This window comes from Dendropsophus ebraccatus, chromosome 9, assembly GCF_027789765.1.
Source record: "Dendropsophus ebraccatus isolate aDenEbr1 chromosome 9, aDenEbr1.pat, whole genome shotgun sequence".
Lineage (NCBI taxonomy): Eukaryota > Metazoa > Chordata > Amphibia > Anura > Hylidae > Dendropsophus > Dendropsophus ebraccatus.
The window spans coordinates 34,545,098-34,558,425 of NC_091462.1; the positions used below are offsets into that span (position 1 = coordinate 34,545,098).

Below are 13,328 nucleotides of genomic sequence, written 5' to 3' on the forward strand. Positions count from 1 at the left end.
AGCGCACCAGGGTCTATTCCACCTATATGAACTATACCATAATTTGTAATATAAAACAATTGCTTAGCTACCATTCATATAATTTATATTCATCTATATAATTAGAGCTAGTTATGAAATCGATGAACATAGTGAAATCTCTTCGAAGACAAGATGCTCAGAAGTATTTGCTTCCTTTCGTCTAATGAATTATTACTCGCTGTGTCTTTAATTGTATTTTTTTTTTTTTTAAATAATGTATCAGGAAAACTGATCACAGACTTCTCGTGAAACAAGTGGAGATAAAAACCTATTAAAATAAAAAAATAAAATCCATAATAAACGGAATTATTGCTGATTGCAACTCATTATATTAAGCAGCTTGTTTGTCTTGTGTCACTGGGGTGACTTGACAGCGCCTATTACAAATCTGCACAAGTGACCTTTCACACGAGCTGATGAAGCCTATTCAAGCCCCAATGCCCTGTGCTCATTTAAAATGGGTTATTTTTGAACTGTTTTGATCATGAATGTATTTAGATTTTTTTTTTCCCCCTTCCTGTTTTCCTCGTTTCTGGTCTCCATTATTTAAAGGTGCGGGACACATTATTTGTAATTTGAATATATTTAATTCCTTGTTAAAAAAAAAAAAAAAAAACGGGAAATCAAACAACCCCTATATAAATATAATAAATAGGGCTAATATATGCGGTTTAGAAACGTAGATATTAGTTTAGAGTTCTCATTAAGATAATGTATAATGTAAGACAGCCAATAGGAGTAGTGGACCCCCTGGGTCGCTAACGGATTTGGCCTCGGACCAAACTAAGAAGTAGGGTCGTATATTCGTTGCCCTAATACATGAAAGAGGGTATGGATTTTTTTACATTGCCACTCTCAGAGTAGTCTCTGTTATCAGTGGTTGGCGTGTAGATGGATGATTGACACCAAGACTGAGAAGCTAGGCAACAGGCAAGGATCCTGGATTCTTATTGTTTCCATGTGTTCCTAACAGTTTGGAAGCAGGATACATTTATTATTGTTATTAAATCAGATATATGTATTCAAAGTACCTGATGCCAGCATGTCATTGATGAGAACAAGGAATCTTTCATCGGGAATCTGGGAATCTGTGTGGAGGAAGACTGTCCCAATATTCTTTACCCCTACTTTGAAGTATAATGTTGCAATGTCACTCTGCAAAATAAGACAAAATGTTAGGATTATTTGAAAAGATTTAAAAACATGCCTTAAAGGGGTAGTCCAGCGTTTCAAAATGTTACATACAAAGCAGCCAACACAAATTTTATAAAATTTACTAATCTGCTGTAGTTATCGCTATAGCACCCTTCCCCCCTTTAAAAAAAAAAATTATATATATATATATATATATATATATATATATATATATATATACATATATATACTCACCACACTTCTTGCTTCTTCAGTCTTGATTGTCAAGCCCATTCTCCTGGATCGCCGCCATCTTGTATCAATGCGCCATTGACACATGTCAATGAGTGGGATCTGCCTGTTTTCGACATGGCTCAATACACCACCCTCCACCCCTTGGTTCCATTTCAGAAGGGGTGTCAGAATGATGTAGGAACTGTGCATGGTAGATGGGTGGACTTAGCAGAAAACTGGGTGGCACATTGGGCTGGGATTACAGATAGGGGGCGGGACAAGAAGGACAGAAGGCAAGGGGGAAACATGGGAGAAGATCTCTGTTAAACCAGAAATGGGCAATTTGGAGAACAGGCTGCCAGGCGTTACATGGTGAGAATAAAGGGCGAACGTGTTTCCTGTCAATATCTAATAACCCCTTTAAGTGAGTTTCTTGCAACTTAACTCCCCCCCCCCCTCCCCCCCACAATTTATTTTTATTTTTCAGTCACATACTAGAGATCAATGTAACTCTGGGTTCACATCAGTGTGCTGTGATAAAGACAGTTGCTTTAAAACGCGATGCTTTACATGCTATTTTATAGTGGACTTTTTGTACTTATGAACAAAGAATTAAGGTATACCATTTTATGGCATTGAGTGCTTTGGACAAACTTTTTTGGATTTGTAATTGTTGCAAGTACCTAGTGAGCTCCTAGAACCCTGGTGCACCTCGCTTTCTGTAATTGCCCGAGCCTCCCCCTTATTTTGGAACCCACTACCCCGACACATCCGGCTCTCATCCACCATCAAGTCCTTCAAAAGTAACCTGAAAACCCATCTCTTCAAACTAGGCTACAACCTATATAACTCTGCATCACACTTTACTGGCTGCACTTTACCTCCTGTTTCTCTCCCAGTACCTTATAGATTGTAAGCCCTCAGGTCCTCTTCCTCATGTAGCAGTCTGCCATTTACCTTCATGTAATGTGTTTTGATCTTGTATTGTTCCTGTTTGTTGCCCTTTCGCTTGTATAGTGCTCTGGAATTAAGGGCGCTCTATAACAATAATAATTGAGACACAACCAGAAACACAACCGTTCATGGATTGTGAGCATAATTATGGTTGAGCAATGAGTCCACGTTTTACACATATTACCTCTAATACCTGGCTCCATAACCACTGTTAAGAAGGGGATCCTACATGACTTATTAACTGCGGCTCGGATGGTCTTTCCCCGACCAAAGACCCAAACCCTTCTCTTTATTACTAAATAGTTCAGAGAGCTCAGGGACATAGTATGGATGGAGGAAATCATTGCAAAGGCGCATAACTGCTCTGAAATGCTTCACTCGATATGGTTCACCTGTCGCCAAGTCCATCTTTAATTCTCTCTTGACTCCCTCATGTTCCCAATACAGCCTGATTACCCCCCCCCCCCTTACTTTATACTAATATTTAACTCCAAAAATGGCCCACGGGAATTTTAGAATATTTCCATTAATAAAAGTCTCCTTTAGGCTATGTTCAATGTCTTTTTAGGCAAAATAACGGTCATTGTTTGACAATGACAGTCATAAATAATGATCATGAACATTGTTGACTGCTTTCATTGTAAAATAACGGACGTGTTTTTAAAAACAATGGTCATTATTTTGCCTAAAAAGACGTTGTGTGAACATAGCCTTAGTGTTTAGTTTTTTATAAAAGCAACAGTCATCACGCAGGAAAGCAAAACATAGTAAACTTGAGGATTGAGGATTAAACACTGTCTAGTAACAAAGTTTGAATGGGTAAGTTAGGTACCATGGCAACTACTGTATCCCCTCCGTCAGCGGGAGCAGACCTTTGCGCAATTAAGGACGAGTTAAAGAAATTGGTTTGTTTTCTATAATTGTGGCAGCGCTTCTTCTGCATTGACCTGCAAGTTGTTTTGAAAAAAACAATATTTGCAAATGGATAATTAAGCAAGGAATTAGTTTGAGGCATTGTTTACCCAGGAGAAGTCTCATTGGCACCACTTTAATTGTGCTGAAGTGCTGGAAATTGCATTGTTTACGTAGAACATAATGAGGAGAAAGCCTGATCACTGTTTGGTACTAGGGGAGTCTTACAGAGTACCATTTACTGGTCCAAAGCATGACGGTCGGTAATGATTCATCGGCGTAAAGCGAGTTATTACACAGAATGTAGCTCTAACCCTGTGAAAAATAAAACAGAAAGCTACAAAGCCCTTTACCCCTTAATGAAAATGGATCACCAGAAATTGACCTATTCCTTTAAATATATGTTAAACATATATAGGTTTATCTTTTAATATCTACTGTATATTATAAAATAATCTGAAATCTTGAAATTTGTATTCTGGACACTAAGCCTAACAATAAGTTGAGACTTCCTAAGACTACCACCACAGACACAGCTACCCTTCCCCCTACAATTACCTATGCACAGGTCACAAAGCATGCTTAGGAAACTTTTCCATAAAAGTCAATAAGTGAGCTCAGTTTGTTGTTTCCTATTACCATATAGTTATTTCTCCAAATGCTGTAAAAAGCAGTGCAGTGAGATCTCTCAGTCAGTGAGAGCAGTCTATAGTCCAGCCATTGTTAGGCAGGAAAGAGGTGGACCTAAAACTAGTCTGAGCCTGGCCTCTGGCCAGTGCCCATGTCTGCAAGGTCAGCTTCTGTTAGCCAGATCATTTGGTCAGCTGTTTAGTTGTACGTATTCTGAGTATCCTGTATACAAGGAGAGAAAAACAAATAGGGAGGCACTCCAAGACAAGTTCAAACCCCTAAAGTTGCCTCTGAGTTCTACCTGACTGTAAAGATCAAGTCAATGAAGATGATTGTCTCTTTGTGTAAAGAGATTGTTCAGAACCTGAAGCGTCTGTGAGAAGAACAAGTTACAAGCAGAGAATTTGCCTTTGAGAGCTTTAGTACCTGTAAAGAGGACAAGCTACAACCAAGACACAGCCCCTGGGAGCCTCAACTCCTGCACTTCTCAAAGCTGTTATATAAATCAAGTCCCAAACGTCTTTTAGTCCACAGTGGGATTATCTGCTTAAAGGGGTACTCCAGCGTGGGGGCACTTTTTTGCTGGGGCCGGGAAGGAGGTGGCCGAGGGAAAAGACGTCCACTCACCTCCCCGGTTCCAGCAGCGGGTCCCACATCGCGGCGCTCCGGTGCCCACGGGCCCGGTGTCTGACGCGGGCCCGAGATGTGACGTCTCAGGTCCGCTCAGCCACTCAGTGAAGGAGGCGGGATCTGAGTGGACATTAAACGGATCCCGCCTCCTTCACTGAGTGGCTGAGCGGACCTGAGACGTCACCTGGAAGCGGCCGGGAACCGGGCACCGGAGCGCCGCGATGCGGGACCCACCGCTGTAACCAGGGAGGTAAGTGGATGTCTTTTCCCTCGGCCACCTCGTCCCCGGTCCCAGCAAAAAAGTGCCCCCCCTCCTGGAGTACCCCTTTAAGGGCTCCCTGGTATTTGCCATTCTCCTAGTAGGTCTCCAAGCAGACTTCCATGTAGGTGATCATGCTCCTGCATGTGTCCCTCTGGGTATTGTGTGACTGCTCTGCAGAGTTCTTCTGTAGGTATAAATGTTACTTCTTAACCACAGCCGGCCAAACTGTAAAAAGCCTTGTTAGCAGACTCAAGTCTAATTTAGGCTCCGCAAAAACCTGGAGCCTTTCTTAAGCTAGGTTATTGAGGAACAAAAAAAAGTTGAGTTTGCTTTCCAAAAATGGATCCAGGTTTTCCCAGCACCCAGGGACGAGCGGCATAGACTTCAAAGCAGCCTGACATCCTAATGAAGTGATTCACTTCATTCCTACTGTAAATTCACTCATCCCTACTGTCAAACCCTCAAATAATTTTGGTTTCCCATTTTTTAAGACCTATACTGAGGTCACAGAAGTGACCATTACTCCCATCCTGCAAATAGCTCCTCCCTGGTCCTCGGAAGCTCATTACAAAAGGTTGCTTAGGAACTTTATGACAGCGTCCCATTCAGTAACTCCTAGGCATCAGAAGTTTGCGGAGGTCCCCCCACCCTCACACATTTGGAACTGGATTTCTTGTACTGTATGGAATCTCTTGTGTCAAAAGACACTGTGCAGTAGGACCGGGTGGCTCCTCTCTGTTTCCCTTGATGCTAAATTTATGAGAAATTTGTAAAAGGGCTATTAACACACCCACATCTTTATTTCATAATAATTAGATCCTTCACACAACATTTCCCTTTATCAGACCAATAGGTCATAAGAATATGGAAAATAAATGATTTTTTTTATGATACCAAAAATACTTGTGACTCTACAGACATAATGGAAAGATCTATTGAAATCTTACCCGGAGATCATTGATGTTATAGCCTTTACGAAGGGTAATCTGGAAAACTTCAAGTGAACTGAGGAAGGCTGCCAAACGACACAAGCTTTGCTTACCACTACCCCCAACTCCGATCAGTAGGGCATTTCCATATGGGAACTCCAAAATTCGGCTTATGCGGCAGCTAAATTGAAAGGATCAGGAAGAAATAATCAATCATTAAGTGTATCGCTAAAAGAACTATACACTTTTTTGTGTATATAGAACATTCTTTCTAATGACTGAGGTGTGACCACATCCAATCTTTAAACTCATCTGGAAATCTTGTTTGAGATACCACAGGAAAGAAGATGGAGCCTGAATATACTAGATTATGGATTTTAGAACAATTAAAAGAATGACTGTCCATTGTCAGGGATCAAGGTGATAGGGCACATCCTAAAACCCCTTTCTTGGGCATGAAATAGGTTAGTATGAATAATGGCCTATCCTCAATCAATCACTCATCGGTGAGGTGCCAAAATCCCAGCACTCACACGGAACAGCTATTTGGCACCTGCATTACACAGTGAACAGGGCCGGAAGTCATTGGTTTAATTCTCAGTGTAGTGGTGGCGCTGCATCACTAGAACGGGAGCTGAGCTGCAGTTACCAGGACACTATGTAGCGAACACAGTAAGGAATACCCATCAATTGCAGCAGGCTGGGTTCACATTACGTTTCTGCAATCTGTTTTTTTCATCATTTTTGCAAACAGAAGAAAAAATGGATGGAAAACGGATGCATTTGTGTGCATTAGTTTTGATCACTTTTTTCCATTGACTTCTATTATAAAAAAAAAAATAGATCAAAACGCATCAGTTTTTTTAAAAACATACACAAAAACGTAGCCAACCACATTTTTGTGTATGTAAAAAAAAAAAAATGCATTTTGACCCCTTTTTTATAATGGAAGTCAATGGAAAAACTGATCAAAACAGATATACACAAATGTATCCGTTGTTTTTTATCCGCTTTTTTTGCAAAAACGGATGAAAAAAAAAAACAGATGTAGGCTATGTTCACACAACGTTTTTTTCAGCTCCGTTTAAAATGACGTCCGTTATTTTTAGTCTAAAATAACGGACATCATTTAGCTGTCTGGCCTCCTCTTAATGCAATGACTGGTGTTTGCACATTATTCTAGTTTGGGGTTACTAATAGGACTTTGAACAAACAAAAATAATGTGCCCTAAAGGTAGGTAATATGGATGGTATCAATACCAGAGCCAACTTGTAAGGGCCCTTTTACACAGAAAGATTATCTGACAGATTATCTGCCAAAGATTTGAAGCCAAAACCAGGAACAGTCTATAAACAGAGATCAGGCCATAAAGGAAAGCCTGAGATTTCTCCTCTTTTCAAATCCATTCCTGGCTTTGGCATCAAATCTTTGGTAGATAATCTGTCAGATAATCTTTCTGTGTAAAAGGGCCCTAAGGGCCAAAAGCCCAAATCACATCTAATAACACCTACCACTGAGTAAAACGTAACTTTTAATGGCCTTCAAATAGAAAATAATACGTATAAAGTTGTGCTCATTAAAATCACATAGCTTCCCTAGCCTTCCAGAGTGGATTGTACCTATATTTATATAGTCATAGTAGCTGCAGACTACTGACTAACTAGTAGTAATAGTACTATCTAACTAGGCTATGAGAGTAATGCACTTAAAACAAAGCACACAGCCCCTCAATAGGACCTAATAGGACTTTGGGTGCGGCTTAATTGAAAAGTCCATTGAATTTAATAGTAAATACTGAGAAAGAACGGTGACAAAAGAAAAACTGTGTGTGAACAACTAATAAAAAACGTTTGCTGTTTGCAAAAGACGTCCGAAAATAATGATCATGTTTATTTGTATTTAGGCTGCAAAAATGTCTGTTATTCATTGGACGTCCGTCTTGACTTCAATGCATTTCCATTGCAGTCAGTTAAATCTCGGCAAAAATAAGTTTTTTTAAATCTGAAAATCGGCTGTCTTTTCAATGTTTTTGACGTGTGAACATAAAATGTAGTGTGAACCCAGCCTTAGCCTGGAAATTTCAACTACGGAAGAACAGCTGCTGCCGACTGTACTGCAGAAAGTCTTGGTGTAGCCCCAACCTGACAACACTTTCTGGAATTGCTCCTTCCGAGATTTGAGTCCAGGATCTGGGGTTTTACACATTAAGGCTATGTTCACACTATGTAAGTCTCCGGACATAGCGCGTTCCGTGAATAAGCGGCCAGAGATTTACGTAGTTTGCGTACAATGGTATACGATGTTCGGCTGCACAGTTCACACTACGTACGAACTTACGCTAGGATCGTACGCGGCGCCGTAAAAAATGAACCAGACCATTGTTTGAGGACGAAAATGCCGTAACTTACGCCCGTAGCGTAACATGCGGTCCCGTACGTAGTGGTGATTTCTTCATTTTTCCTTTTTTCTTTGCCGATCCCAAAGGTTCTGTGGGGTGTCCGGGGCTAGGCGAAGATTTCCAAGTAAAAGACCGCTGTCAGATCGCTACATAGGGCGCTCGGGAAGCGTAAGTAGACTGCGGGCGTAAGTTCGCATACGTAGCCGGCCGCAACTTACGTAAATCCCCGGCTGGAGTTTAACACGTATATGTCCGGCCACGAAAATATGCGGCCGGACATATACGTAGTGTGAACATAGCCTCAATTCTGGTGACAATTCACTGGTACTATATCTTGACAGGGCCACTTAACCACCATAAAAAAATTATTAAAAAGTATAAAAAAAAATTAATTGTTTGTTATTTCCGTAAATAAATATCAAACTACAATTGTAATCCAAATGATCATAATTCCAGAGAGATCAATGCCAGGGGTTATAGCCGAGCGTATTCAGAGCATTCGTAATCGATTATCTATGTTTCAGCTATAAAACTCTATGATGCATGTGATTGTTGGGTGCACATCAAATAGCTTTATTGGCAGAAGAAATATTAATACGGTGACACTGGTTAGTTAAAAAAATATTGGTGTAAAAATATATTTTTTCTATTCCTCTGCAGTGAACACTGCACAGGTGCCTTAATGATCCAGCCCATGTGCAGTGTTCTCACAGCTGATGAATAGGAGATAGTGATGAGCGAATACTGTTCGATCGAATAGATATTCGATCGAATAGTAAGGTATTCAATCTATCGAATATTATCAAATAGTTCGCCGAATATTCGATAAATATTCGATAAGCGTTCAAATCCCCCAGCTTCCGGTTTTTACCTGTAAGTGGTCGAATAGATATTTTTCAATAATCGAATACTTGCTCCCTTAGACTTTAATGGGATCGAATATTCGATCGTATATTTGAATATTCGGGAGATATTTGTACATTTCACTATTCGCTCATCACTAATAGGAGACAATCTGCCTGGAGCATTAATGATGCATTAATGATGAGTAGGGCAGGGAGGAGGGACAGAGAGGTTGTGCCAGCCTAATGCACACACACTCTAGGCCACGGGTGTTTGGCACAGGGCTGCAAGTTTAAAAGTTGTTTTTTAGGACAATAACTACATCACCTGCCGAACGAACCCCAGGACAGATCTTGGATTAAAAACAGCTATAAGAAGGTATAAGCGGTTTGGGGGGGTCAGATTGTGGGTACAGAGTCGCTTTAAAGCCCTAGAATCAAAAATAACTGTGCACCCCTGGTCTAGTATGTGAATCTGTGTCCAAAGTACAAATTTCGTGAAAAGAAAAATTCTCATTTCGCAAAAAACTCACATGTGTTGAATAGCCTCTTCAAAGAGAACCAGGTTCATTGCAGCGTGAATCTCATTATAGTGCTCCAGAGCATCGGAGAGAATTCTTGTCAGCTTTTCCCAGTCGGATATTGGGAAATAACGTGGTTCTCCAACACCATGAGCGAAGTGGGAGTAAACTAAAGGCTTAGTGATAAATATGTGCTCATCCACACCCTGCAGGGAACATAACATGATAAGGTTAGTCTGAGTATATAGATGATGAAGGTACTTGTGTTTTCCTTCTCAATATATATGCACAATTGCCCATTTAATGATATGACCATAGTGCTGTATTTATATGTCCGTGTATATATGCCGCCCAGATGACTACCTCCCCGCCCCTGCCTGCCGCGTGCCCCGGTAAAAAAAAAACCTCTTTTTCTCCTGTATAAAACTTGTGCTGCAGCCATGGCCGATACGTGCGACAGGCTGCTCAGGACAGTGCTCCAGTTAGCCATATCAATTGGGCTGATTGGTTCCCTTTAAGCTGTCCTTGTACTACATGGACGGCCATTTGTTTTTTACTAACTGACTGCAGGTTTCCCAGCAAAAACCATCAGTAATTTCCAGGGCACTAGGTTCTGGTCCACAGTGATAAGCTACATACTGAAACTGGTTGTCGCTAATGGCGTCCAGTCAAAATTACGCCAATTTTCACAGATTCATATTCAGAAATTTTGCTGCAGTCATTGGTAACATACCTCAAAAAATCTTTTTGCCGTGTCAATGAGCACTTTCTTGAAATGCTCTATATCCTTCTCTTCCATAAGTTTATCAGAGTAGACTCTGCTTGATTCATGTAGCCACAAATGAACTAAATCGCTGGAGAAACGGATGCACTCGGGTGATGCAAAAAGCATTCCCTGTGTGATAGAGCATAAAACATTGGGAGACATTATAAGACCTGGTACTGGTGGGGAACATGGATAGGGTTACATGTTGTGATGTGATAAAATTAGAGTAAGATGGTAAGTGTAGGACCATCTCTCTGAGGTCACCTTAACGTGGTGAGATGGTACATACAATTTGATCAAGTGGTTTGCAAGGAACCTTATTTTTTTAAAAACATTTCTAAAAAAGTATTACTATTCTAAATATTTATATTATGTATATGGAATGTCTAAGCAATTGCAGGATGCTCTTGCACCCTTCTGCTTTTGTCTGTATCTTAGCCATGGCAGTGAGCACCTGCATAGTGTGAATTGTGGTATTGGTTGTGCTGGCCATTTTGTTTGGATTTTTCTGAATATAATACACTAGAAAATGTACCCGGCGCTGCCCGGGTATAAAGTGTCAGTGTGTCAATTAGATTTATTCTAAGGTGCCCAGGAGGCCAATCTATGTCCTTGTTTTTTTGTTTAAGGGGAAATCGCCAGTAGCCCTATATGTCCCTGTATACCCGACAGTTCTGCACTGTTTATGTAAATTGTAGCTTATGCACATTAGAAATAAACTAAAAACGTCAAACATCCACCCTGCATACCTGTAGTGTATAGTTGGGGGGGCTGTATACCTGTAGTGTATAGTTGAGGGGGTCCTGTATACCTGTCGTGTGTAGTTGGGGTGGGGGCTGTATACCTGTAGGGTATAGTTGAGGGAGGTCCTGTATACCAGTAGTGTATAATTGGGGGGGGGCGTATATCTGTACTGTATAGTTTGGGAAGTACTGTATACCTGCAGTGTATAGCTGGTAGAGGTCCTGTATACCTGTACTGTATAGTTGGGGGTCCTGTATACCTGTAATATATAGTTGGTGAAGGTGCTGTATACCTGTAATGTATAGTTGATGGAGGTCTTCTATACCTGTAGTTTATAGTTTAAGGGTCCTGGATACCTGTAGTGTATAGTTGGTGGAGGTCTTGTATACCTGTAGTATATAGTTCGGGGGTCCTGTATACCTGTAGTGTATAGTTTGGGGGTCCTGTGTACCTGTAGTTTATAGTTGGTAGAGGTCTTGTATACCTGTAGTGTAAAGTTTGGGGGTCCTGTATACCTGTAGTATAAAGTTGGTGGAGGTGCTGTATACCTGAAGTATATAGTTGGTGGAGGTCCTGTATACCTGTAGTATATAGTTGGTGGAGGTCCTGTATACCTTTAGTGTACAGTTTTAGGGTCCTTTATACCTGTAGTTTATAGTTGATGGAGGTTCTGTATACCTGTAGTGTAGAGTTTGGGTTCATGTATACATGTAGTGTATAGTTGGTGGATGTCCTGTTGTCAGGTAGGGGGTCTGGAAAAACAAGACGAGTGCAGCCCTAGAACTGGCACCCACCCCAGCTGGCCCTACCTGCTCTAAACAGCTGCGGACAACTGGGCGGCGTTCCCTAACCTGGCAAAGTGCATACACGAAAAACAGAGACAGAAATAACAAACAAGCAAGGGAAAGTCAGAGGTCTGAGTCGGTAACAGCCGGTCAGTATAGGTACAAAATCGTGATCCAAAGAATAGTCGAGGTCCAAGCCGAAAGGTCAGGTATCAGAAGTACAAAGTCAGAGTAATGCTAGGTCAAGATACACAGGAGGAACCAGGTTCTATCGCAGGCAAAAAATGAGACCACAGGTCTGATATTTATTCAGCCTGGAGTCCCAGCCCCAGACTTGATTGGGGCTGAGGCTCCAGGTCCTGCCGGATACAGAAAGCTAACTGGTAAGTCAGCTGTCAATCAATAATCAGTGCACACACCCAACACCTATGCTGAACAGCCAGGGGAGTGAAACCCTGGCCTCTGCTATAACAAAGAACAGCAGAGCTGAGTATGTGAAAAACATGTGAAGCATTATGGCTGAAAAAGCCGAGCGCACGACCCGAGTCCTAACACCTGTATACTTATAGTGTGTAGTTTTGGGGTCCCATATACCTGTAGTGTATAGTTTGGGGTCCTGTATACCTGTAATATAGAGTTGGTGGAGGTGCTGTATACCTGTAGTATAGAGTTGGTGGGGGTGCTGTATACCTGTAGTGTATAGTTTTGGGTTCCTGTATACCTGCAGTGTATAGTTTGGGGTCCTGTATACCTGTAGTATATAGTTGATGGAGGTCCTGTATACCTGTAGTGTATAGTTTTGGGGTCCTGTATACCTGTAGTGTTCTGTAGTATATAGTTCAGGGGTCCTGTAAACCTGTACTGTATAGTTTGAGGGTCCTGTATACCTGTAGTATAGAGTTGGTGGAGGTCCTGTATACCTGTAGTGTATAGTTTTGGGGTTCTGTATACCTGTAGTATAGAGTTGGTGGGGGTGCTGTATACCTGTAGTGTATAGTTTGGGGTCCTGTATACCTGTAGTATATAGTCGGTGGAGGTCCTGTATACCTGTAGTATAGAGTTGGTGGAGGTCCTGTATACCTGTAGTATATAGTCGGTGGAGGTCCTGTATACCTGTAGTATAGAGATGGTGGAGGTCCTGTATACCTGTAGTGTATAGTTTTGGGGTCCTGTATACCTGTAGTGTCCTGTATACCTGCAGGGTCGTATTTACCATTAGGAACTCGTGGTCTGCCTAGGGCAGCACCTTGCATGGGAGCAGGGGGAAGGAAACAACTTTTTATTTTTATTTTTATTTTTCTAGTCTTCCACCTCCTGTTCAGACTTGCCAGAAAATCTAGTGTATTTTCAAAGGGGGGTATGGTAGTATTGGTCAGGTCTGGTGTGGCAGTCTTATCCAGTCACAGTATGGCGGTATTGGTCAGGTCTGGTATGGCAGTGTTATCCAGTCACAGTATGGCGGTATTAGTCAGGTGTGGTATGGCAGTGTTATCCAGTCACAGTATGGTGGTATTAGTCAGGTGTGGTATGGCAGTGTTATCCAGTCACAGTATGGTGGTATTGGT

General features: G+C 41.4%; 1 protein-coding gene across 2 annotated transcripts in view; it reads right to left on the reverse strand.

Moving 5' to 3' along the window:
* The window catches only part of LOC138800850 (dynein axonemal heavy chain 11-like), a 268,385-nt gene that overhangs the window by 137,301 nt on the left and 117,756 nt on the right, over positions 1 to 13,328 (reverse strand). For both annotated transcript variants that reach the window (XM_069982946.1, XM_069982947.1), the window contains 4 exons: positions 10,202 to 10,363; positions 9,481 to 9,674; positions 5,725 to 5,887; positions 1,053 to 1,176 (listed from right to left, as the gene is read on the reverse strand). In XM_069982946.1, the coding sequence (XP_069839047.1) occupies positions 1,053 to 1,176; positions 5,725 to 5,887; positions 9,481 to 9,674; positions 10,202 to 10,363 (643 nt within the window). The remainder of the gene's footprint in view (positions 1 to 1,052; positions 1,177 to 5,724; positions 5,888 to 9,480; positions 9,675 to 10,201; positions 10,364 to 13,328) is intronic.